The following is a 20,469-nucleotide window of genomic DNA, read 5'->3' on the forward strand; positions in this document are numbered from 1 at the left end:
TCTTAACTTGATTACCAACTGAACTATTCTATTTGTTTCATTTCAACAAACTTGATATCGTATTTTTATAAACATTCCTTAACATTTTAGCAGAATTTTGCATTGTATGATGCTAAATTTCCCAGTTAAACTTTAAGTGTAATATGCATCACTGGAGCATTAGGGTTGCTTGCCTGGAGGGACTGCCATGCAGTATTCTGCATTAAGGGGTTATCTTGTACAATCCTGAAAGAAAGGAATTTAGCTTCCACAGAAAGAAGCTTATGTGATCTAGAACCAAAAGGAGAAATAATATGCAACAACTAAACACATCATATCAGACACATCAGCAGCTGCATTCTACTGCAACTCTCACAGAATGCAAGCACTACCTTATAGTGTCAGGACTGCCAACTTTGTAAGAAACTTTACAAAAAATGGCTAATCTGCATGAAGGTATTGCCCACATCTGGAGACTACAGCACTGTGGCTAGAATGATGACCTGCACTCTAAATGTAAATGTTTGCCATTTATACAGTATCCTATTTCCTCTCTGATATGCTAAAAGCAGTTGCAAAACACATTATCAAGAACTCATTACCACTGAGTTCCAGGAAAAACTAATGTAATGAATCCCCAAAGATATGGCCACTATTACATACAATGGATGCACTTAAATCACTCTTGAAAAAGACCAGCAAGCTCAAATAACCATCTCAGATTGCTAGGTAGTCTTTCTCTCTGCTAAACTCTGAGGTAATCAGAAAGACAAAAGAAAACATTCTTTTTTAAATCTATATAGCTAAAAGCAGAAAGAGGTTGGGTGGCAATGAGAAATGCAACTGTGAAAGTCAACTCTGATGCACAAATGCCAATGCCATGTACGTCCAATGCCATCATTTATTAATTTACTTTATCCAGTTTATGCACAATAAACCACTTGAAGCAGGTCAGCTGCTTGCAGCTGCTGACCTTGCAGGAGATATATTCAAAATCATCACACCAGCTTAAGAAACTGATCCATACTGATCCTGATTAGTGGAAACAGTGATCTCTTGAAGATAACTTTGTATTACACTGATGTCAGTAAGGTATCAGCACGCTTTTCCTATGACATAAATTATAATGCTGTCATTCTACATAAGGTGTAAAAAGGAAATCTCTCATAACACAGGTATTTCTGGTTACAAATTACAACTCAGCACTAAGAAATTCAGGCCAAAGGACAGCGCATATTAGTTTATTGCATATTTGCACAGTGTAAGCCAAGCTAAAAGCATATAAAAAGTGCAGGGAAAGAAGAAAAGTTGGTTGTTGTTTTGTCAAAGAAAATGGTCAATAGCAGAAAAGTAGCACAAAGGAAATACCTTAAGATCTCGCCTTTCCAGATGTAAAAGCTCAGAGCCTCGGATGTCATGGCTGATGAAGATTTCTTTGTACTCTCCCAAACTGAGCAGATCCAGCCAAGCAGCAACTTCATCTGTGCCCCATTTTTGAACTACCAAAGTTAAGAGCAAAACCCCCTTAATTTCTACATGCTCAAATGCATTACAAGCAAAGGTTAGGCCAAAGAGAATGGAAAACAGAGTAGAATTGCCGTGCTAGCGAAGGGAAAGGTTAGAAGTGTCATTTCCAGAAAAAAAACGACAATTTCCTTTTTACATGCAGGTTACAGGTTAGCAGTTAACATGAGAAAGTATCTAAACAAAGTTGGGGCTCTTTGCTTTGCAGCCATGCTTTCAGCTTTACTACAGTTTCTTCAGTAAAGCCTTTAAAACCTCATGTCTCTACAAATTCACATCAAACCATCTTAGGATCAGTGACGCAAAATCTAATGTTGTTCTTCTTTATGCCATTAATGTATTAGTTATCATCCAGGGAGAGCAGAAAGCCTTCAAAAGCTAATCAACAGGTAAAATTAATACATAAACCACACTTCATATATAGCAATGGCAGCAAGCAAGTTCAGTTTTAATTAACACTTTATAGTACTAATTAATGCTACAAGTATTCTTTAAGCTACTGTGTTACACAGGCCACGAATAAGCTCTCTGTATAACATTGTTCTCTAAGGTTAGTTGCCCACATTAGTCCTAAAAAACAGCTATGCTACTTATTGGTAAAATTTTGCCACATCATCCAATGTTGATTTAGTTTTGCAGAGAAATGAATCTGAAGTCTAATCTGAAATCTAGAAGACTAATCAACAATGGTAAAATTTTGCAAATTTTGCAGATTGTCCATTAAAAACACGAAGATGCAGAAACAATTTTAGGATCATTTGATCACTGATTAACTCCTGGACATAATATTAAAGAATTAAGCTCATGGATAACAGAGGAAAGAGAGGAGAGTGGAGTTTGTTCAGCTTCCACTAATTAAAAGATCAATATTGGCTATCATGGCTTTTTGTTTGACTTGCCCAACTTACTGAACTCAAATTCATCTGAAATTTAAGAATAACTGGTTAATTAAACCAGTGTGATAAAGGCATTACACAGCTCCTGAAATTTACCTGAAAAACCTGAATTGAAGCTTCATGGGGAAATGATGTGTTTATGTATGGCTTGTATTACTTTTAGTTAATCAGCCGTAACCATCAGTGAAGACACAGGTCCTGTTTCATGACAAAAATAGTTGCTATCTAAATATTTGTGCAATAGTTCTTTGGCTCATCTGAAAGTCTTAGGATGCTACTGAATGCTTTCTAAACTCACTGAAGGAAATCTTCATCCTAATGAAAATAGAAGTTAGTTCAGCTGCCTTTTACTTTATCAGGGTCAAGAGTTTTCAGTTTGATGGAGTACAGCATTTCAATTTTTTCCCCCCCCCCCCCCCGAAAAAAAATAAAAATAAAAATAAAAGGAAGAAAATAGCCCACCTAAACACAAAATTACATATTGCTCAAATGCAACTATTTTTGTTGTAATTTCAGAACACATACCAGGCTGAGGGCTGGTCTTATGCTTCTGAACTTTTTCTTTTTTAAACTTTGGCACTATGCGAAACACTGTACTTCTGTTGTTTCTTTTAGCATAATCCAGAGGGGGATCCTACATGAAAGAATAGACATAGTTACTTTTAATTAACTTTTAACTTTAAATTAAATAGCATACTTGAGACAGTAATTCATAGTTAATCTCAAAAACTAAGACCAAATTTTACTTCTGTAAAGCATTATATCAGGATTTATTTCCATACCCGTTTCATTTCCAAAATGACCATTCAAAACATTTTCAAGGAGGGAGAAAAATATGTAATAAAAATATGCCCTATGCTTAGAAACTTGCTCACAGTAGACAGCATCATTACTGAAACTGCATCTCTAGATTATGAGGAGTCTAATCTACTCTTTCCTCTTAACAGAAAAATAATTCCAATTAGAAACAGGAAGTATTAATCAAACTCACCTCATCATCATTTGGCTGAAAAACATAATAAAGCCAAGGTATCTCAGCAAGTTTCCTCAACTCTGTTTCCACGCTGTGCAAAGCATCAGACAACAGCTCTTCATGGGGAGCTTCCAACTGCTGTTTATAAGCAGGCCAGAAAAACAGTACTTTTAGTTTTGTTAATATATGACATTTAAAGCTAGGTATGTTGTTACTACACACAAACCAATGCAAATAAACAGTGAAATAAAAGTCTTCGTATGAAAAGGGCTGTAGAAGAATTGAGTACATAGTAGTAGGCCCAAGTTATTATTTGCAAAATATGATGAATCACTTTGTCATGGTCAGATAAGAGGAAATGGACAGAATCATACAATCTGGGTCGAAAAGGACCACAATGATCATCTAATTTCAACCCCCTGCTATGTGCAGGGTCACCAACCAGCAGACCAGGCTGCCCAGAGCCACATCCAGCCTGGCCTTGAATGCCTCCAGGGATGGGGCATCCACAGCCTCCTTGGGCAACCTGTTCCAGTGCCTCACCACCCTCTGAGTGAATCTTGTGCCTTAGCTAAGACACTCCATCCCTGAAGGGATGATAAAGATCTATCTGCACTATGCCTTCTTAACCCGTGACATGGAGTGACAGCCACTGTTGCTGGCTGAGGGTGGCAGGAGAAGGTATCACACATGGAAAAGGGACAGGACTGCAGCTCCAGAGGGGAGACAAAAAGCCAAAGTTATCAGTAAAAACCAAAGAGGAAAAGTAGTGACAGTGTGAAAAGCTTAGGACTTCCTGGCCTACAGGAATTTGGCTCTATCAATAAACACTTTGAGAACCTCACAGTCATCCAAAAGCTGCATTCTTCAGCTGTTGCATGAGTCAAACTTGTGAGGAAGGGGCAAGGCAAACAGCTCATCCACATCAAAGCTGCTCCAGGCTTATCTGGTGTTGGCAAAGCACCATTATGAGGAAAGGAAATGAATCCTGAATCACTCGGAATCACTAATAAAGCAATCTGAACACCAGTTTTTCACTTTGAAGTAAAAGCAGGCCCAAAGCAGTTCAAAATATCCTTTTGAAAAGGGCAGTGATGTTACATACAGGTTGATGTATTTTTCAAAAGTGATATATAAGAGAATCTTCAATCTCCAGCTCTGGAAAAACATTTTGACTTTTTAGGAGGTCAGTGATAAATTAGTAGTCTGCATTCATTTATCTTACCTAACAGAAACTTCTTTCCTTTGCTTCAGTAGTTGGCACATATTACACTTTTCAGAGTAGGGACTACAGAGGTATTGCCATTTAGTATAGCTTTATTGGAAATATCAGCCCCATCCTGCTGTGGTGTTTTTTTCTCTTCTAAGGCTAACAGAATTTAGGGAAAGAATTCGGTGCTCATAAACAGACTCTGATCTTTATTTAACCTTCAATTTCTTCAAATTGAACAGTCTTATTTTTATACAAATCAATGAAGTAAGCAGTTCTCTCTCACTTATCTAATTGCTTGATTTTCAAAGCAAAATATTTTGCTTGAGGACAAAAAACTCTCATCTGATGGTAAGAATGTGTATGCATTACAAATACTGCTCCTGAAAAATAAAACCAGTAGAAACGTATAGCACACTTCTGGCAAAAGCTAGCAAATCAGCAAATTTAGGGTAAATTCTCCTCTTACAACACCTAGAAAAAGATTTTTATATCTAAGATAAAATTTAACACCACAAATGAAGCATTTAAAATAACGGATTTTTTCATTTTATAGCCAAACAAAATTTCTCATATGAAAATATTTGATTTCAGTGAGCTCAGATTATTTCACTCAGTTGAAATGAAGCATACTGCCATCCTTCTCCCTCAGTATATTGGAAAATCATGCTCTGTTTCAGATTGGAAATGTTTTTGTAAAAAGTAAAAATTGAAATGGTGCGTTTGGAAAATATCTAGAAAATCATAATAACATTTTACATTTTTTCCAAGCTGTATTCCAGCCATAATATCTGGGATATTCCACAAATTTTTTCTAGCTAATTCACTATTCAGTGTTACCTAGCTAATACCATGCAATTTATTAATCTTATAGAAGGTGAAAGACTGTATATGTATTTACATACTGCAAGAAAGATATTGAGGCCCTGGAACGTGTTCAAAGAAGGGCAACGAAGCTGGTGAGGGGTCTGGAACACAGGCCATATGAGGAGAGGCTGAAGGAGCTGGGAATGTTCAGCCTGGAGAAGAGGAGGCTCAGGGGAGACCTCATTGCTCTCTATAACTTCCTGAAGGGAGGTTGTAGTGAGCTGGGGGTCGGCCTCTTCTCTCGTGTCATTAGTGATAGGACCAGGGGGAATGGTTTCAAGCTACGGCAGGGGAGATTCAGGCTGGACATGAGGAAGTATTACTTTTCAGAAAGGGTGGTCAGGCACTGGAATGGACTGCCCAGGGAGGTGGTGGAGTCACCGACCCTGGGGGTGTTCAAGGAAAGACTGGATGTTGTGTTGAGGGACATGGTTTAGTAGGAGCTATTGGGAATAGGTGAACGGTTGGACTGGGTGATCTTTTAGGTCTTTTCCAACCTTGGTGATTCTATGATTCTATGATTCTACATTTCTCTTCAGAAGCTATAACGGAAACACTTGGAGCTGGTAAATGGCAACCAAAGAAAAAATTAGCAAGTATATAAGTAACAAACGCACCAATTTACAGCTAGAGAGAGGAATGAGGGAAAATTGAAGAGGCATAAAATTAAAAAAGAGGAAAATTACAGAAAGAATGTTTGCCACAGGAGAAAGACTGGAGAACCGTGTATGAAGGTAGCAGCTGACACTTCAAGAAAACACCCTACATTTCATATATCTCTGATTTAATAGTGTGATTTAATAGTTTAAAGTAGCCTCAGCAATTATAAAATAATGCCAATAAGGCTACGAGGATGCCTTGTTATTGTGGACTGTGGGTACTATTCTAACTATAAATGCTGTCAAATCAGTGCAACAGACATCTCAGGAAAACAACTTCCAAGCAATTTTTTATTACAAAAATATCTTTGACCCATGAAGGCATATGCACAGACCACAATGAGAAGCAGAACTACAGTATGCAAAAACAGTAGATGGATAAATCAATTAAATTAAATTTTAGGGCCTGTACGTAGGACAGCTCAACATGTTGAGAAGTAATGTTTCAACTGAAAACTTTCCATAGTAACGTTATTTCTAGACTACCTCGGCAAGTTACTTAGTCTTAGTGTTGCAATACCAACTTATAACTTTTTATCTAATTCCTCTTCTCAAACCACTTTAAAAACTAAAAAGTTTTCTCTATTGATTCCTCATTCAATCTGAAATGGGGGATTAATATTAACAACCTAACAAAACAAAAAACTAACAAACCACAATAGATACACTTAAATTTCCTTGGACAAAACCAATTAATTAATATTTTTCCCTTCTAAAACTTCATAAAATAGATCATATGAGCCCAATCTTTGACAGTTTTAATAACCTGAGATGCACACTCAGATCATTACTCTCTGGAAGGACGAGAGACCTTGCAGAGGGATCTAGACAGATTGGAGCACTGGGAAATCATTGATGGCATGAAACTCAAGAAAGGAAAATGAAGGGTTCAACACCTGAAATGGCATAATGCTGGACACGGGTACAGGCTGGAGAGAAGTTCAGCAGAAAGGAACTCAGTGTGTTGGTGACAGCAGGCTCAGTATGAGCCAGTAATGTGCCCTGGCAGCTAAAAGAGCAAACTGCCCTTTGGGATGCCTTAAAAACAACACTGCAAGAAAGTCGAGGAAGGAGATTTTTTCACTGCGTTTAGTACTGGTGCAGTCTCACCTTGAATCCTGTGTACAGTTCTGGGCCCAACAATATAAAAAGGATATAAATTGAATGTTTCTAGAGAAGGGCAACATATCTGGTAAAAAGGTGGTTAGGTAGTTGAACTTAATGGCCTTTGTAGGAACCTTCAAACTGAACTGTTCTGTTCTATTCTACTTATTCTACTCCATTCCATTCTTAGAACTTAAGTGTTTACTGTAGAACAGACTTATACCAATTTTCACTTGTAAAAAGGTATCTGAACCTGCCCCAATAAGTTTCATAGTCTAATTGAGCCCGATTTAAACATTCCTTTTAACTAATAAACTCAACAGTAAGTTAAATACATTTGTTTCCGAATCCAAAGAAAATATAACTTTTACTATTGAGTATATTGATACTCTAAAACTGGACCAGCATAGAAAACCCGACCCCTTTTTTTCTCTTCACAGTGTCAGATAAAGGTATTTTCTAATTATACATCCAGGTACAACAATTCCTAAGCAGCCTTCATCATTGTAAGGAGAGAAACACTAGCCGAAGGAGAAGATGAAAAGTCTTTAAGTATCATCAGAAGTTTCTTGAACACTTTCCAGCTAGAAGTTACAAAATAATTCCTGCTAGATATTAAAATAAAGGTGAGATTTACTTGCCCAAATTAGATCTGTAGAAGTTGAATGTATGTGTCGGAATAGTTCTCACTCCAGGCTCTATTTAAACTCTGAAGGTGGTCACATAATAGAAGTTTTCTGAAATGTTAAACCTCCAGAAGATGATTTATCTTTTTCTAAGATATGCCTCTATGGCAACAGGGGGCGAATTCAGGCTCAACAGGGATATTATTTTTCTCCACTGACTAATAAAAAGGGCAGCCCAGGCAATGAGTTATACATATCTGGAGCGAGGGAAGATGCACACTAACCTTGGACAGGAATTTATAACTCATTCTGATTCCAGGCATAAATGCAGTGTAGAATCTTCAACCTGGCCTTACAGAGCTGCTTACTGCACATCATAAATTCTGTCTAAATCAAAGAACAAATCACACCAAGTATGAGGGAATAAAATCATGTATTTTGTCAACTTACCAAAGGAACTCTTCCTACTAGCAGAGATTCAGTTTCATTATGTAAGGCCTTCACGTTGACAGCTATCTCCATGGCAGTGTTTCTGGTTAGGCTCTGGGGAATGAGAAGCATAAAAATTATTTGATGGGATGCTAGTTGGACTGAGAATAAGTACTTTGTGCTTACTGCATTCACCATGTATTCTTCTAGGAAAAATATATCAATTTATAACGCTACAGTGACAACTTCTTCAGCACTGAGATCACAAAAAAGAAAAATGGATTATCTATTTACTGTCTTTCCTCAACTTTATTTAATATGACCTTATACAATCTTGAAGAGACAGTGAGCAGGCCCTGTGAGATGAATTCATGATTTTCATGGATGGCAAAGGCCAGTAGAAAAGTTGTGGTTCTCATTTAATGGACTGTTGATCTGAATCACCCACCTTATCCTTAGAATAAGTTAGCTGCTAGGCATATTTTAAGAACCAAAGGTTAGCTAACGTAGTTGCCATAAATAAGCTTAGGTTAGTTAAAACTCTGTAGAAAGACTCTATCTAATTATTCATCTTTGGGTCCAACCCCTGAAAACAGCATTGCCCATTGTAAAGGAGACTCAGCCCTCTGCTCCCTTTGCATTCTGTGCATAACATTTGAATAACAACTAAGCATGAAAGTTTCTATGAACACATTCACAAGAATTGACCTGTATGTAGTAATATAATTTGTTGAGCCTTTATCATGCCTCTAATTGTCTGGAGACACATCAGAACGATTGCCTGCAAGTAGATGTCAGCTTAGTCTGCGTACTGTTTTTGCTCTTTGCTGATATGAGTCTGGTTTACTCCTGCTTAGAACTATATTAGCACACCACCTTGCTTGATCTAATATGCACTCTTGCACAACTTCAGGATGAACACCCTAACTGTGTATCTCCTCTATAGATGGATTGAATTCTTCACTGCTTCCTAAAGACAACAGACATATTTTCTTTATGCCTCCAATCCAACTTTCCTTTTGGGTATTTCCCCACCACAACAAAACTCAGATGTTTCATGTATGCAGTCATCAAAGTGCCTTTTGAACATCCAGCACTCACAAAAGGGAACATCAGCTGAGTGGGATAATGATGAATGCAGAAACTATATCTTTTGCTTTCTAAGATACCATATAGATCAGGAGGGAACTCTTCGCCTTCTTTTGTAGATGGATTTTTCCAATTCACATTCACATGAAGAAATTTCAGAATCTTTGAACGTGATTTCTACCAAGTTGATCAGCTATGAGGTGTTCCCCTACTCATGCACAGAGCTGAGATTTCCTGCTGCTATACAATCCAGCACCTTCACAACTGGAAGTACAAAGGCTGCTCCAACTGCCAAGCTTCCTGTTCCATTATATCAGCCCTAAAATCAGAGGTGGATGTCAGTGGCACGGCTGTAGAGTTGAGCCTTCCTGCCAATATCCCATTGCATGTTTTTGCCGTGTGACAGATGGCAGCAGAGGAGCAGTCTGACAGAATGGTGTCTGACATGAAACGAAGGTGTGACGTGGAATTCCTCCAAGAAGAAAAAATGGCGCCCATCAACATTCACTGACACTTGGAGAATGTTTATGAAGACCTAACAGAGGATGTGAGCACAGTGAGGCAGTGGGTGACGTGTTTCAGCAGTGGCAGCAGCAACAGTGGGTCAGCCCTGCTGGTGCAGGCTGTTATGAGCACAGCATGCATAGCTACTGGTAGTAACCATGATAAAGAACAGTGTTTCGTAGCTGAGAATTTGCTCTATCAAACAGTGTTATTGTATGTTTGTATCTGTTGTAGTTTCTATGGAAAGAAAAAGGAGAGGCAATACTTTAGGAGTGATCTGTGTGTATCTCCATTCACTTTCACCTTAGAAGGAGTGACAAAAAAAAAGAGGATACAGCATCCATTCATCTGTTAAGCAATTTCATTTTAAACTTGAGTATGGTAAGTATATTTATGAGTCTTGTTTATAAAAACGTCATTAACTATCACCCAACATGTTGCAATATGTGAACTGGAAGTACAAACTGATCCTATGTCACAACTTCACACATATATTTACTTGTAATGCATTCACTTAAACATAACGAAAACTTAATGTAAACGTCTGTTCTTCCTTTACCTCAGGAAACCTTGGGTTGGCTTTATTTAAAGCATGTGAACACGCATTAACAGCATGAGCAAGCTCCTGCTCCAAGAGGCCATGTATTTTTGCTGCTTCACAGATTCTAAAAAAAAAAAAAAAAAAAAAAAAAAAAACAGGAAAAAGAGAAAAATATTTCTTATCTCCCTTAAAGAGCAATTTTTAACAGTATGCAGTATTATCATGGGAAAAAAACATACAAAAGTCATGAAATACTTAAGAAATACAGCTCTCTATAACAGAAGTTCAATTGCAAGTATCACTTGAAGCAACTCAGCATCTCATATAAATGACATCCATAAGACTGGAGACTTATTCTGCTACAACATAGCAAAAATTGTACCCAGAAATGTGGGGATCTTTACTCAAATGAAGTGCAAAGGAAAACCATCACTTATTAAGTGAACTTATTTGAAGGTATCTTAAAAAGCATTAAATATTCTTCTTAAAGAATACCCACCAGTATTCCATTACATGCTTTTACCATGTGAAAATGCAGAGCTAATCACGGTGACTATGTTGAAAAAGAGTGTTTCATGGCTGACAATTTGATCTTTTGAATAGCATTATTCTTTTCTTTGTATCTACCGTTGCTTCCACGGAATTAATTAGGAAGCATTACTTTCAGAGCAACTTAAGTAGATGCAGCTCTAGACAATTCCAGTTCACTCACTGCAGACCAGAGAAGCCAGAAGGCTGGAAAACCCGTGATCTACATTGTTTTTCTATGTCTATGTAAGTCACCAGCACAGCACAGAAAGAGTAGGCACTTCTTCATATTACCAGTGCACGTCAAGAATCACTTCTGATGCTTATGACAGATTATCATCATGATGAATTTAACAGCAGCTTCATAAAACGTTTCAATTAAATTGTTTTTTAAATAAGTTTTTATGTGAAAATTGTTGCATCTTCTTTATTAAAATACCTTCTGAAACAAGCAGTTCTTGAAAACAAGTAAGGCAATGGGATCAGTTCTGTACCAGTAGCTCACCATCACCTCAACCCATATATATAAATAAACTGAGATAGGGGAAGTTTAGGTTAGATATTAGGAGGAAGTTTTTCACCCAGAGGGTGGTGATGCACTGGAACAGGTTGCCCAAGGAGGCTGTGGATGCCCCATCCCTGGAGGCATTCAAGGCCAGGCTGGATGTGGCTCTGGGCAGCCTGGTCTGGTGACTGGAGACCCTGCACATAGCAGGGGGTTGAAACTGGATGAGCATTGTGGGCCTTTTCAACCCAGGCCATTCTATGATTCTAGATTGATTCTGTCATATTACTGAAGTTAAACACTTCACTTAAGGTCACAGGGATAAGGATTTTGAGTACTAAGAATGAAATAAAAAGCTACAATAACTATGAATGAGTGGATAAATGCAAAAAGGTATGAAGATATGGCAACTTGGGCTCCTTGAATATCAGTGTGTTAATTGTTTACTTGTAAAATATTTTACAAGAACTTTCATGTTTATTGAAAAGTGCTTATATTTAATAAAATGTGAATAAAGGGACTTGAAGGAGAAATAAAAGTGGATGAGGAATGGTGGAATAAAAAGTCAACAGAAGAAAATATTTGGCTGGTCAGAAGCTGCTGGAATAGGAAAATATTTTATGTTATTTAAAAAAAAACATAGAAAGAGTCAAACACCTGAGATTGATCTGTCCACAGTATGAATTATCAGGAATGTAGATGCCTATACCTGTTATAGCCAAGATTCCCTCTGTAACCAATGGAGAAATATTCCAGGACAAAGGCTCCTCTTGTAAAATGTGCATCAAAAAAGCAAATCAGATGTATAAAGTTCTATAAATACCAGTTAATTGACTATCAAGGTAACACGGCATTACTAGATAAGATGGGTGCATCCACATTATTCACTTCTAATGTTGATTTTCAGGGTTTTCTTTTTCCCAGTAAATACATTTTTGCTTTTGATTAACATGAGATGCTTCAATCAAAAGTCTCTCCGTAAAGAAGCTTTTCAGATATCTGTATCTACTGCTCCTTTAAAAAGTCAGTTCTCTCAAGACTGATAATTCTGACCACTTCCATACACGGACCAGTTGAGCCTCAAAAAATAACAAACTAATAATAAAATACACACTACGAAGTCTACACATGCACTTGTATGAATGATTCAATCTCGGTATACAAGTTGCCAAATTGAGTTTTCTTATTTTAATGTACCTTGTAATAAGTTCTTCTGCAGCTTGTGAGCACAGCTGGACCTGTGTGACTTCTTCTTCTGTAGCCAACTCAACAGCCTGTTGAGGGTACAAGGGAGATCGAATGACAGATTTGCAGGAATCGTACTTTTGTTTGTCTTCCCAAGACTTCAGGGTGTTTTCAAAGGCCTGATCAAAACAAATCACACATTCAGTTCACAGCATTTGCAGCACTTTTGTTTATAGACGTAAAAGCATGTGGAATTGCACATAATTTTATATAAATAATATAAGCTCTCTAAATCCTTAAATTACTTTTCTTTTTCAAACTTAGTACAGAGAATGAGTCACTCCTGAAAGTGTCACTTCTCTCTCTTCCTCTCTCCCTCTCATACCCTCAACAAGTCCCTTCAAAAGTTGTAAGAATGCAAAGGCCCTAATTATACAATTTCATTTTGTGAGGACAGTAAGATCAGATCTGAAAGAAAAGCAAGGTTCAAACCTAAAGAAAAAATGTTAACATTTTAAGAATACATTTTAATAATTCTAATAATAGTTGGAATACAGTTCCAATGCCATTAATTCCACACTAAATTCAAGATTCGGGTAGAGGACAGAGAACTGAGGGACAGTTAAGCCTTTAGCATGGTAATCTTAGATAAGTATGAACTTTAGTGGCTTTGTGACTAGATGCTGCTCGTGTCCCTTCTTTCTGAACTGTCATATGGGATGCAGGGTTAGCAGGACAGAGAGACAGGAGAGAAATCTGAAAAGCTATCATGGAAAACAGACATTATAGAATGCTGCTATTTCTGCAATTTGCTAAACTTCTAATATGTGATTGTCCATATACTACCTAGTGCCTCAAAATGAAAATATATGAAATTTTGACCATTCTTCTTAGTATGTATTAATAAGAACACAGGAATAGCACTAACATAACTGATAAAGACCAACAAAGAGCTGTGTCACTCATACAAAAGAATGATTCTCTATCTAGCTTATTATGGAAGTGACACAACTACAAGTAATTATATAAGTTATATAAATAGTTACAAAACATTCTTTTAAGCACTGTTTTTTCCTGTTATAACTAAATCAAATTACTGTGGAAAATAATGTTAGCAAAGGTGCATCGTAACACACTTTCTGTCACATACTCTGTCTCGTGTTAGCATCTGAGCTCTGTTTTTATGTACAATTTTAATAACTCCCGGGGGCTGGATCCATGCCTCTCCATCGACTTGCACTGGAACCCCTTCATCACCAAGTATGGTGATCTTCACTGACCGACACTGGAAAAGAACAAACACGTTATTTTACTGAGCCATAAATATTAATCAAGCTGACAGGCCACCTGAAATATGTTGATTATGAGGAGCTGTGGCATCTCTCCAGATTGGACTCGAGGGTGTAGCACTTTCATACTTCATCCATCATTTAAGATGATTTGTTATCCACTAAAATTAAAACACTTTCAGTGCTGTATTAATGCGTGGGGCAGTGGTCATCTAGAGTACCCCCACACTTCAGCATCCCAAACTGATGACAACTATACTATGTCCTTTCAAGCAAGAAACAGACCTGAGCTATCCGGTGGTGCTGCAGTTTGATAACTCTTGAAACTGCCATCTGCATGCTACCAAATACGGCCACAACTTCCAGGATTTTATCATCAAAAGATGGGGCCCCAAATATCTGAAAGGAAAAGAAAATATTCCATTTTCCATGGTTAGCCCAGTGCATGTTAAATAATAAACAAACTCAGCCTTCTTTTCTGTAGGTCCACTTACAGATTCAATTTCAACATTCATTTAAATGTCTTAAAATAACTATACCATCCCTACAAATGCTATACAAGTGAAATATCATCGACAGAAGGCAACTACTATCTTAAAACAGCAATGACAACAGCATTTCAAGTATCTGAATGATATCCCTTGATATAAAAGGTGGCACAGTTCAGTATGCAGACTAAGGAATGTTTTTCAACACAAGATGAAGGGCTAGTTCAAACCTCCACTCAGCTAAGGTATTTAATATCTAAGAGGTTCTTGAAGTTGAGATGAGTAATAGTGTGGGTTTTTTTCCTCAGAAATGCTTATCTTCCTATGGTCTGTATTCTCTGGAAACCAGTGTCTGAGCCCACTCTCAGCTTTGATAAATGCTGCTTTAATAGCGAGAAGAATCTTGTTTTCAGTGTAAATAATTATCTGCAGTAAAAGTGAAAACTGCTTTTGAGTGGAACAAACATCCTGATCCAGTCAAGGCTTTGAATTTCCATGAGTTAACAAAAGTGCACAAAGCCAAGTGTGTGTCACTGGCAGCTGGTGTCCTGCGGCAAAACTCAGACGTGTTAGAGGAGTATCCCAGGCTGGAGTTCAACTCATTCAAGAGAGATAGGGTCTAACCCTACCCCTAAGGCACCTGAAGATTGAGCATTTCATATTGACATGGAACTGGGAGCAACAAGGGAGAAAAATGAGCAGATATGACTCCAGTAAGATTACAGTGGGTAAAGAGACCATTTCTGAGTGGCACTCAGGCAAACTTAATTGGCACCATGTGCAAAGTAAGCTGCTTTGATGACACCAGAAGCCATACAAGAGAAAACCCTCAAAAGGAGCCCAAAGCCAAAACTAGTCAGGTTTTGCCCCTTGGAAGTGGAAGAAGTGAAGTGGAGGTGAAGAATAAGAGAATGAAGATCCAGGACTGCACAAACCATCTAATCACTGCAGCAATGTCTCAGGGAGGGTGAGGATGGGAAACGAGGAAGAACTTTGGTCCCTATTGCTCCCCTCGCCAATGGGAGTCTTCACCCCAGTGCAGTGATGTAGCTTTGACCAAGGGACTGAGGAAGTCCACTCAGGCAAAAGGCTGCACAGTTGCCATCATTTAGTACCCCATCCAGGTGTCAACTGTCCTCAGAGCATCCGAGGATGGCACTGAAGTAAGTCTAGAACAGACAAGTGTCAAAGAATGAAAACGCAACTGTACTGAGCCTGGAGTCACAGCCATCAAGGCAACATCTTCCTTTTGTCCAGCTAAGCAGAACTGGCAGCATTTCAGATCACCACCATCAATGACATCAGTCACTCAGGACTGCAGTAAAAGCAGTGAATTACGTTCCTAACTTTGTCCAGAATAAACATGTCAATTTTCTGGCAACAGACAACCACAAATATCAATAAAACTGCTCTGAGACATACACACTTGCTGTATGCCAGTATGAAAGCTAGGACAGACCTCTCTCAGTGAAACGGCCAAGAGAGAACAAGATCTCCTGAATAGGAGCTGAGCAGATATTAGAGATGCTTCAAGGCTATGAATGTGAACACAAAGAATATCAAAACATTAGACACCCATAGCCAAATATAAATGTAACTGCCATTCTCTGACACATACCAAAAATAATAAAAAGACATTGAAACGCATTCAGGATTTTGTGTGTGTGTGTGTGTGTGTGTGTGTGTGTGTGTGTGTGTGACTTTTATGTATGCATTAACCAGAGAATCGTAAGTCACAAGAAAGCAAAAGCATTCTGGTGAAAAAAAAAGTCCTGGATTATTGATATTAAAACGCTCTAATTTGCAAGTACAGTTTTAGGGGAGTCAGATCTCACAGTAGATTGGGACATTCAGAATTGGGATAATCTGCTAGCAATTACAACAGCTGCACTGGGCATGAAGCACAGAGCAGCAGTCAGACTGCTTCACACTGGAAAACATTCAGATATCTGAGTAGTGCAACATTTCTTAAGAGATTTGAAGCACAAGGGAAAAAAGCTCAATGAAAATAGTACTTAAAAAGCAGATTACTATCCCCACTTAATTACCAATCAGTAAGTGTACCATCCACATTTCTGAATGACCACCCATTAGCTCAAAGCTGTTGGAAAAGGAGGAGGAAAATTTGGATGTAAACTCTGTGATCATCTTTGCCCATTTTCCTCATTGTTAGACTGTAACAGAGGAATGTATGCATTGAGAAACCTCATTTACAACAGAACATGACAAAAGACAATGCAAAGTCATGGCATATGTATTCTCAATTAAAAAATCAAACATAAGACAATATGGTTTAAACTCAAGTAGACTCCCTAGAAGGTCACTTCTGTTCAATATTACTCACATCATCTTCCTTGGTTCCTCCCCAGAAATTGGTCCCACCAGCATAGCTGGGAATGTTTAGCACAGCTATGCCCTGCAGGCTTGGAAGAGGGATGTACTGTCCATCACACTGTAATGGATAAAAGCTCATTCAGTATATAAATAACGTGGTAACAGCAGTTGGCTGTTTTAATACATGAATAATCACTAGAGCTGTCACAGAGGACAGACTCATTAATAGGTTGACAGCAGCCTATTCCACCCACACTGCGGAGCAGCTCTAATAATCTTTTCCTCACCGATTTCAGTAACAATTTTTGCAGAGATGACGAGTCTCTACAGCAGAGGTGTTCTATGATTCTTCCAAGCAGCATTTTAACACTCCTAACTGCTAAATTTCTCATACATTTTAACCATGTGCTGTCTATCAAGGATTACAAATCTCTGTGCAATTAGGAAAGCTAATTCTTTGAGTGTACACGGTAAGACAGTAATGCCCATTGACATTACAAAAGCTTTATTCACCCATCCAGTATCTGCACTGCCAAAATTGCAATTTGCTTGTTGGTTAGGTAATCTCATTAAGTGGGGGAAAAAAACCCAAAACCCAACACAAAACAAATTGTAAAATATAAAAAACACATTGTGGCATGGCCATAAACATGTTAAACGTGAACAGCGTTAGGACTGTTTAGAGTGGTCAGGCACTGGAATGGGCTGCCCAGGGAGGTGGTGGAGTCACCAACCTTGGAGGTGTTCAAGGAATATTTGGATGTTGTGTTGAGGGACATGGCTTAGTGAGAACTATTGGTGATAGGTGGATGGTTGGTCTTGCAGGTCTTTTCCAACCTTGGTGTTTCTGTGATTCTGTGATTCTGTGACTTGTATGCATGGCTTCCTGCACAAATAACTCACTGTCCTCCCAGAAGTGTAAAGACAAATCTAGGACTGACTCCAGATTTGTCACCTTGGCTGTGTGCAGGAGTTTGGTGGCGAGGGGTTGCAGGTAAGAGGTTGGTCCTCTTTATCCTCTAAAAATCAAAAGCAACAACAAGCACTACACAGTACAATCACAGAATCATGTCTGTCAGGTCAATCTCACTTTACTTGTGATCAGAGGACATTAACAGTGAAAAAACCTTTGGCCACAAGTGCTGTCCTGCAGCAGCACCACCAGCATGTATTTAAAGTGAACAGGACATCTAAGAATCTACATGCTGGATTCAGTGTCACTCTGGAGATAATGAATTTGCAGGTAAAGTTTCTTTTAAAGAAGATTGCTAAATTACCAAGTTACTAATGCCATGGAAATAGAATTATACAAGTGAAGTAGAAATCCCTAGAAAATAAGGAGGAAATCTTCAGCAATTGTATCAAGAGGAGAAAGAGATGCAGAATATTTCCAGAATATGATTAGCATTTTCTTTTCATGCTTTAATGTCAGCAACAAGACACAGTTAAACATTTCCATCAAAATGTGTCAGTAGCCAACGTATGCTCTGATATTAACAGATGCTGCATAGCCATTTGTATTGCAGTAGAAGTTTGCCTCCAATTCCTGAAACTGATATTTTTAATTTTCCAAAGCTGAGCACCTCATCACAAGCTTTAACATAAGGCTGATATTATGCAAGGCAATAATAGATGTGAGTTTTCTACTTGCTGTTTTACTTGCAGATATATTCAAAAATAATTAAGGAGAGGTCAGACATGAATGCCTTTTTGAATCTTATTCAAATATCGTTAAATTAGAATTCTATCTGCAGCATATATAATGTCCCTGGTTGTCATTATATTCACTAACTACTGCATAATTCCTTGATAATTATTCAATTGTTAGGTAACAACAAGCTGACTCTACCATAAAATATCCTCCTAAAGCTCAGTGAGAGAAAGAGTTCCAAGGCGTTCAAGAAACATGGGGATGTACTCAGGTTTACTGGGGAAATATGGGTGGTAGGTGGATGGTTGGACTGGATGATCTAGGAGATCTTCACCAACCTTAATGATTCTGTGAACTTACAATGATATATGTTATAACAGAACATAAATTTATGATGTTTATCTCCATATAAACACCATGAAATTCCACTTAAAATAGTTAGCATGAAGAAAAAAAAGACACTGTTTATTTTCTCTGTCAACCTCCAGCCTAAATATTCTTTGAGTGAACGCAACCATGACTGTCCCCCAGCCATTCTGTGCATTTGGTGACTATTTATATCATCTCCTGTAAAGTGCTAGTATTGTGAATAAGACTTAGATTTGGTGCTACAACCTAAAAAAATAATGATGTTCAGATAATTTACACCTCATTTGTTGTTGCTGTGATAATACCTTTCTCTTGCTCTGTGTGGTTACCACAAACACCTATTTGAGAAAGTCTCTGTAGGTGTAGCTGTGCTTCTTGTGATGCTCACTCCGAATCTTTCCTCTTCTGTCAGGATTTTTTTTCCTGAGGCCATCTGTGTGCTCTCTCTATATGTGTAATCAAGCTGTCAGATAGTTTAAAATGAACCTGAAGCATTAAAATTTGGCAAACTTTTCCTTCTGTTTAGTGTATGCACCCTTCTGTTATTGTCCTTAAAACCCGACCTCTCAACCTAAGGCAGTGCACATTAAAAAACATCCTTTATTATGTATGTATTACCTGTGCAACACATTTTAAACGTTTTTTAAAAAGGATTTACAACAAACATGAAACCAGATACCTCGAGATATTTAAATACTGACATTTAAATCCAATAAATCACCTGGGGAATTGCCTCTTACATAGAATGTTTTTAGACAGTGTGTTTGAAGGAAGGATTTTACAAGCCTGGGCTGACGCAGGAACTCTGAAAGTTTTCAAGGGGAATCAGATTCATCACTACGTGTTGCAGAAGTAGAAAAAAAAAAAGTTCATTTTACCTATGAACAAAAAATTACCTCGAGTTGAACTTTTTGTTCTAAGTTCTTGTAAGTTCTTTGCAGTAGCTCTTTTGTGCCAAGAACTCCATACCACATCATGTTTTTTGTCCGACTTCTGCAAAAAAGGTAAAATAACAAATAAATACAAATAAATACAAATACAAATAAATATAAATAAAATAACAAATAAAATAACAAATTGAAATACACATATTATGTCTTGTACTCGTAGGAGAAAGGAAAAAACAAAGAACTCAATTACAGAGATAAGGAAAAGAAAATGTATAGAAACGCCTCAGCTCTGTTACTGACAATTACCTGCATTTTTCAGGGTGCTCTTCTCGCTTGTTATTAAATTCAAGTGAAATTTTTGCATCTAACCCAATTCCAAAATAGTTGTTCATGACACATTTTTCTGAATATCCCTCCCTGTTAGAAGAAAAGAGATAATTAGTTGCACATTTTTACAGTTCCCAAGCACACAGAACTATGACCAAAACACTGGAAGGTATCAGAGCAGACACATCAACAGGGATACATCACACAACAGTTCCTCTGAACCTCCCCAAGGGAGCCTAATGGTTGTCAAAGAGACAGATTGGCTGCTGCCTCCTTTGCAAGTGCAATTAGCTTCTGGTAAGAGAAAGAAGAAACTGCAATATACCCCAGTATCTTCACCAAACCCAAAATAACAGTGGAATAGGAGGGAAGATCTGCCTTGTACACAGCTCTGAGACAGCAGCACCAAAGTGGGCTGAGCACCAAGGCTGCATTTAGACATGCTGGTGGTACTGGCACAGCAGTGCTTTCTTTTAGAGTTTCCATGCGGAGCCACAGCCCA

General features: G+C 37.9%; 1 protein-coding gene across 1 annotated transcript in view; it reads right to left on the reverse strand.

Moving 5' to 3' along the window:
* The window catches only part of DGKH (diacylglycerol kinase eta), a 152,894-nt gene that overhangs the window by 5,370 nt on the left and 127,055 nt on the right, over positions 1 to 20,469 (reverse strand). The window contains 11 exon segments of the mRNA XM_042868338.1: positions 1,348 to 1,478; positions 2,925 to 3,033; positions 3,391 to 3,510; positions 8,289 to 8,381; positions 10,420 to 10,525; positions 12,632 to 12,798; positions 13,770 to 13,904; positions 14,194 to 14,307; positions 16,741 to 16,848; positions 19,647 to 19,743; positions 19,947 to 20,057. Of these exon segments, the coding sequence (XP_042724272.1) occupies positions 1,348 to 1,478; positions 2,925 to 3,033; positions 3,391 to 3,510; positions 8,289 to 8,381; positions 10,420 to 10,525; positions 12,632 to 12,798; positions 13,770 to 13,904; positions 14,194 to 14,307; positions 16,741 to 16,848; positions 19,647 to 19,743; positions 19,947 to 20,057 (1,291 nt within the window).

Source organism: Lagopus leucura, unplaced genomic scaffold (assembly GCF_019238085.1).
Source record: "Lagopus leucura isolate 7727_CA_CO unplaced genomic scaffold, USGS_WTPT01 Super-Scaffold_100001, whole genome shotgun sequence".
Lineage (NCBI taxonomy): Eukaryota > Metazoa > Chordata > Aves > Galliformes > Phasianidae > Lagopus > Lagopus leucura.